Source organism: Lepidochelys kempii, chromosome 3, assembly GCF_965140285.1.
Source record: "Lepidochelys kempii isolate rLepKem1 chromosome 3, rLepKem1.hap1, whole genome shotgun sequence".
Lineage (NCBI taxonomy): Eukaryota > Metazoa > Chordata > Testudines > Cheloniidae > Lepidochelys > Lepidochelys kempii.
Window position 1 is genome coordinate 208,303,440 of NC_136382.1, and position 7,068 is coordinate 208,310,507.

The 7,068-nt window shown below is 43.1% G+C and overlaps 1 protein-coding gene across 7 annotated transcripts in view; it reads left to right on the plus strand.

The window, feature by feature from the left end:
• The window catches only part of MAP4K3 (mitogen-activated protein kinase kinase kinase kinase 3), a 150,720-nt gene extending 144,821 nt beyond the window's left edge, over positions 1-5,899 (plus strand). For 6 of the 7 annotated variants that reach the window (XM_073339812.1, XM_073339813.2, XM_073339814.2 and 3 more), the window contains one exon: positions 4,507-5,899. In XM_073339812.1, coding sequence (XP_073195913.1) covers positions 4,507-4,594 — 88 coding nt within the window. In that variant the 3' untranslated portion in view covers positions 4,595-5,899. The remainder of the gene's footprint in view (positions 1-4,506) is intronic. The other variant, XM_073339816.1, reaches the window with a different exon arrangement.
• Positions 5,900-7,068: the final 1,169 nt, after the last annotated feature.

A 7,068-nucleotide genomic window follows, 5' to 3' on the forward strand; every position in this document is an offset into this window, starting at 1 on the left:
GGGATCTGCACCTCGAAATAAATTAAAAATATTAAAAACATACAAATTTCAATACTGTTACAAAAGCGAGGGAATCTGCCTGTTCTGCCAACATCCATGGCCCAGGAGTGTTTTCAGAACCCCACAAGGTCCTCCGCTTCTGTTGTTTTTTGGAGCCTGCTTTGCATGGCCCCAAATCTCTCCGCTTCTCCTTGTCCTGCAGGACTAAATAGTGAAGTATGGTAGGATGCTCAGCTCCTCCAACCACTAACTGTCCTGCAAAGTTTTGGAGCTTCACAGGGACCAACACCTTCCTACTTTCTCTACCCTGCTTTGGAGTGCTGCAGTTTTATGAAGTCAATTAGTGAAGTAAATGTTGTATGTTTTAGGTAATATATACTGAGAGCAGAGTTTCACCCTTTGCATGATACATGTACTGTACAATGTTAAACCTTAGTTTTCCTTTGAGAACTGCCTATGTCTGTCTCCACTTGTGGGAATTTCACCCTGGCACTGCTTCTCAGAACCATCAAAAAGAGCAATATCTATTGGGACTTTGTAAGCACCCACTCACAGGTCTGAATTTACAAGCATGATGTTAATCTCACAACCACCCATAGGTCTTCTGAACAACAATGATTTGCAGGTGAAATATTGCACTGTGCCTTTACAAGCTACATTTTAGCTGTCTTTTGGACAGAGTTCCCTTAGTTTGTAATTTTTTGGCTTAGTGGTGGGTAGCTGTTTAGCAATTGCACAGCCTCCTTTTAAGAGGGCGTTTTACGCCCTCATTCCCATTGGGGTGTTTGCTGCAGTTCGTTGTTATTAGGCCAGTTATTTCTCATAGTTATTGAGAGCCAGCACAATCAGATTTTAAAATAAATAAATCAGATTTTAAGACCAGAGCATTGTACTGCTCAAAGATCAGCATGCCCATTACATCAAGAAATATCCTATCCCCAATTGCTGTTCCATCTGAATTGGGTTTACGCCATGTTGCAGGGCAATGACTCACCATTGCGGTGCCTCCTGCTGGTTGTCCAGGGAATTAGCTCTTTTCAGCCAGGAGTGCCCTCTGCTGGTCGGTGTTTCACCTGCCGCTGGCCCCATGCCTGTCTAGATTAGGGTTCTGCCCCCTGGCAGTACCCCCTCAGTCTGGGTCTCCCCTCCCCGGGGGAACCCCCAGCCCCTTATCCCTCCCTTGCCTCAGTGGCTACTGTCAGTCATCGTCTAGCCCCTGCTCCCAAGGGCAGACTTCAGTATTACCACTCATCATCTGCAAGGGGGGTCGGACCAGCTGCCTCTGTCTAGGTCTGGGCTGCTCCTCTGCAGCCTTAGTACCCTTTTGTGGGCCTTTACCTCGGCCTGGGGCTCTGCTAGGCTGGAGCTCCCCAGCTCCCTGTACCCTTCCCCAGCACTGCTCTGCCCTAGGTAGGTAGGTACCCTCCTCAGCTTCCCATGTAGCCAGAGAGAGTCTCTCTCCTTCTTGCCCACTGACCCCTTATAAGGGCCAGCTGGGCCCTAATTACACAGGCTACAGCTGTGGCTGTTTTCCCAAACAGCCCAGCTTTTTCCCTCTCAGCCCTCTCCCAGGGCTGTTTTAAGCCCTTCAAGGCATGGCAGAGGGACCACCCTGCCACACGTCAGCACCCTAATGGATCTGAGACAACTGCTTAAAGACTTTGCATTGCAAAAAATAAAAACCTGAGCTTGTCAGATGTGGTTTTATTTCAGGTCTCTTGAGTGAGTTCTTCAGCTTTAAAACCTTCCTCAATCGCGCTTGTCATTTCCAAGTCAGATTTTATCTGAAGTTATTGTCAATTCTATGACCTTCCACAGACTTGAAGGCTTCTGAAAGGTATCGTTCTAAAGCACTGTTTATGCTTAGACTGCCTGAGTACTGACTACAGTAGAATCTTTTCTGAACACCAATCTTACAAACAACCAGTTATACGAACCATTTTTCCCACGGGGAAGGCAGAGGAATTGAGGGGAATTGATGTTTATGAAGAGCAGGTCAACATTCCTTCACATTCCAGTGCCTTCAGTGCATTGGAAATTGTTTGCAGCAGTCTGAAGGACAAGAAGAAGGTGATGTAATGCAACTTCTGCACCTACTGTAATTGAGATGTTCCATTTTATGAACTCAATCCTCAGTTTAGGGGTTCTGCTGTATCTGAGTCAGATAGGGCAAATATTCTCTCACGCGTTGGGGGCCTCCTTTAGCTGTTCTCAAGAGAAAAGAGTTGTCTCAGCACCAGGCATTGGAGCTGTGACTAAGAAACCAAAGAACTGGTACCAGTCCAAGGAGGATTTGATTCCTAAGGAGTCCCTCTGATATGAAGATTTCATAAGTGCTTGATTGCCCTTTCCCGAGAGTGCCAAGTAGACTGGGCAGACTGTCCCTGGGTGTCAGGTGTGAGGCCTGCACCAGTTACTCTGCCTGATTGAATTCAGGATATTTGGATAAGCCTAAATGGGCCTGATTCCCCTGCAATTTCTGTCTTTTCTCTTAGATGTTGGTAGGAAGTCTCTGTCCTGAGGCCTAGAAAGAACCAAGAGCTGTCTGGGTTAGCATCTGTAGCTGCAACAGATGGATCAAAGGGCTGGTTAGCTTTTTCCATCAGCTGATAACCTTAGAGGCTCATTTGGCACAACTCTCCATTCTGTGAGGTCCCTTCTACTTATAGGGGTACAGGAATGTTTTGAGATCAATTGAGAGACATCACATGGGCTTCCCGACATTCTGGTGTTCTTGTGGCCAGAACCCTTTTCTGTGTAGGACTTTTAATCCTTGACCTGTGTGGCCATTCTTTCAACAACTTTAAATAGCTTTGTCCTTGCCGTTAGGAAGCATTCACAATGATCTCTCTGACAGTGATGAGAATGTTGAGAAATGAGCACTCTGATTAACCTAATTCTTCCACATTTTCCAGTGAGCATCATAGTCCGTTGTATCTCCTCTCCGATGACAGTAACTAGGCATTGCGTCCTATGGGGCACATTAGGCCTAAATTTAAGCAGTACCGGCCCCAGATTTATGCATTTTGTGTCAGTGGATTGGAAGGCAGCAGGCCAGTGAGGCGAGGGTAGTAATTTAAAATTTAAACCAATTTGGCAACCAGGAAGTATTACAATTAAACCCTATTTAACACACTGAAAACTTTATGTACTAGATGTTTTCAACGAGGAAAACAACCCAGCTTTAATTGTAACTGCTCTTGGCTGCCAACCTGGTTTACATTTTAATGTTTGCCCAGCCACCCCTAAGCTCCTTCGTTCTCTGACTGGCCCTCCATGCATATACCTGCCTCTCACAGACCTTTGCTCTCCTGTCATAAGTCTCCTGTAATTTTTGCAGATACTTTGGGCTCTGAGTCCATAACCCCCAACACCACAGACCCATATGCAGCCTTCTGCTTAGCGGAGCTGCTGAGCTTCATAAAAACAGATATAAATGACAGGTGCTAAAGCTATGACAACAAAACAGTGGAGTTGTGTGTCAGACACAGGAAATTTTTAGCTGCATAATGGCATAGCAACCAGCACCCAGATTACCAAAGCATCCAGGAGTTAGTGGGAGAAATGTTTGACTCTTTAGATCTGGAGATAACCAGAAGACTTGCTGTTTTTTCAGTACCATTGATTTGAAACACAGAAGCAGTATCATTTTGTGAATCGCTGAAGGGCTTCTCAGAACTTCAGAAGAGGGCTAGCTATCCACAGCTACAACTCCTGCTGTGTCCAGAGAAGCTGATCAGCTATTTCAAGTGCAAGAGCAGGGCTTTGAATTCCTCCCCAACCCCACATATTGGGTTCATTATTTATATCCGCTGCAGCAGATAGATCAAAAGACTAGTTAGTTCATCTCCATCAGACAAACATGAGCTAAACCGATAGCTTGGAACAGTACTGTATACTTCTTAATCAGGTTGGCAGTCAGAATAGTCAGCTGACAGACAATTATGTCACCATAGCAATTCCATCTTAGGGATTGTCTGCTGCTTCTACTTGAACACCCACCTATTACGAGGGCAGTTCAAGAGGACTGAGCAGTTGAAGGTCAAAGTGTGTCTCAGTGACACTGTCCAGGTTTGCACAGGAAGCCTGTGGCAGAGCTGAAATGGACGGAGGAATCCTTACTCCTAGTGCTGCGTCTTTAACCACAAGGCTGTTCCTCCTCCTTGTTAGTGAAGAGCCAGTAGATTTGTTTGAGGATGGGGTAAAGTGGATGTGCTGCTTGTATGTGTGAAAAACTGAGACGCAGTGTCTGAAGAGCAGGAGGATTTGGGGAAAGTAGAGAGGAGAGGTGCAGTAGTCCAGGCAGTAGGGGATGAAAGCATGAGTGAGGAGTTCAGCGGTAGTGAAAGAGTTCAGTAGTGAAGTTGACTCATTGGTGATAGCCAAATTTACAGATGAGTCATGAAGGAAAGTTAGAGTAGAGGATGACTGAGTTTACAGACAGGGAATTTGAAATTGTATTTCTTATAATTGTTCATTAGATTATTTAACTTTTTTTAATTCTAGGGTTGTGGTATTGGAGAGTAGGCCAACAGATAATCCTATGGCCAACAGCAATTTATACATCCTGGCGGGGCACGAAAACAGTTACTGAGAATCATACATGGCAGTTAACCATGACAAGAAAACACTACTGCTGCAACATTGATGGATGATTGAAATTGCACAAAAACTGCAGTAACCTGACTTCAATTACTTTGTAATTTATTGTGGCATGAGAGAAAAGATGATAATGTGGTATGGACACACTTAGCATATTATACCAGAGAAGTGCGTAATAATTCACTCTTATGTAATCTTTGTACATATATGCAGTATTTTTCAGTGAAACACATTGCTGAAGACCTACACTGATTTAATGTAGATAGTGATCCTTCAGTTATGTACAAGTGTCTTAGCTGTACAGATGTAAAGGTTGCTGAGGAAGCAGAAATGCAATCGGGGTACTATTTTAAGGACTTTTCACATGTAGTTCTTATAAAATGGGATGTTAGCAATGAACACAGTGCATTTAACATCATATTGTATTTTATTATATGTAATTTACTAATACAAATAAATCAACTTTTAGAAATTGTAACCAAGGCTGTAATCAGATTACAATCTTGTTTTAATTTTCATGCAACTACACTGGTGTGATTGTTTGTTTTGCACAAAGTATTTATCTGTGATGTATTTAGTCACAAAGGTAAGCTGTGACTTTGTGGATATGACTTGGGCTTCAGAGTATCTTTTTTTTAGTTTATTTGGGTAGTTTTTTTGTGAAACAAACCAATTAAACACCTGTATTTTTATATTTAAGTAAAATTCTGTAAAGATTACTTCTCTATGCTTGAAAACAATACCTTCTGGAATGGATATGAATCCCAGAATTTGGTACCTTAATGTAACACTGCAATAGTTGTCTGAATTACTAGTGTATGCAATGGTAAAGTTAGCATTATTACAAGTCTTCACTAAATGGTTTTATTCATATCATGAACTACAACATTCCACACTGTGGAAATGGTTCAAAGATCTTGTCATATTTTGACTTTTTTTGGCCTTATGATGACCATTTTCTTGATTTAGGGTGTTAACACATGGCCAAAATAATTTAGTTACTACCTCATACAAACAATGTAGTGGTTACTTCATATTGCAGGAACATAGTCTGATCAAAAGTATTTTTGATTGCTATTTTCCAATGGAGTATGTAAATGCCAAGTTTTAGCAAAATGCACACATTTGGCTCTGTTTTGTATATGTTCTTTATATTTTATTATGATAATATACACTAAGAACAAACTAAATTTAAAGTGATGTATGGTCTACGTTACTGTGATTGGTGATGCTTTTGAATATGTTCCCTAATGTACATAATGTAAAATAAACTTTTTTTAACATGTTGTTGTAGAAATAGCTTACCACCGGCACTAATTTCCATATAAGACTAAAAAAAAGCTGATGGAAAACACCCATTTTTGAATTGCTATTAAATGTTTATGTACCCTAATATATAAACTGGGCATTCTGAATGTATGAATGGTCAAGCTCCTAGGAATGTAATTTTGCCTATGTTTGACCTAACACCTGCATTTTGTGGGATATGTATCTTTACAGAATCATTGAATCCTAGAAATGTAGACTGGAAGGAACTTTGAGAAGTCATCAAGTCCAGCCCTTCATGCTGAGGCAGGACCAAGTATACCTCCTTTACATAGGCGCCGACTCCGTGGGTGCTCTGGGGCTGGAGCACCCACAGGGAAAAATTAGTGGGTGCTCTGCACCCACTGTCAGCCAAGCTCCCCTCCCCCTGAGCGTGCCGTATCCCTGCTCCTCCGCCTACCTCCCAGTGTTTCCTGCCCAGCTGCTGTCAAACAGCTGTTTAGCCACTCCAGGGGCGGGGGGCTCAGGGGAAGAGGCGGGGCTGGGACGGGGATTTGGGGAAGGAGTCAGAATAGGGGCAGAGTTGGGGCGGGGACTTTGAGGAAGGGCCTCATGGAAGGGGTGGAGTTGGGGCGTGGCCGGGGGCAGAGCGGGGGTCAAGCACCCACCAGCGGGAGCAGAAGTCTGTGCCTAACCATCCCTGACAGGGGTTTGCCCAGTCTGTTCTTAAAATCTTCCAGTGATGCAGATTCCATTGGAGGTTTTTAAGAACACATTGGACAAACACCTGTCAGGGATAGTCTAGGTTTACTTGGTCCTGCCTCAATGCAGGGGGCTGGACTTGATTTCTCAAGGTCCCTTTCTGCCCCACATTTCTCTGATTCTGTAAAGATCAATACATTATATCATTTATATACTTATCAATAATATACTCAAATATATATCAATACATATTACTTCCATGATCTACTCAAACAAGCCTACAAGACTGTATCTCCAAGGATCAACATGTTAGTTTGAAGTCACTATTTCTTAAACTCCTGTCCACTAGATATACATCAGACAGGTATGTCTACCGGTGACAGAATTCACACTGGCCCTACCATGTCCTTATTCAACTTCTATGGGACAGGCCCTACTACAGAGGAAGACGATACTGGTAAGTGTCTCGCACTCTTTCAGGGCTGGTCTAAGACAACT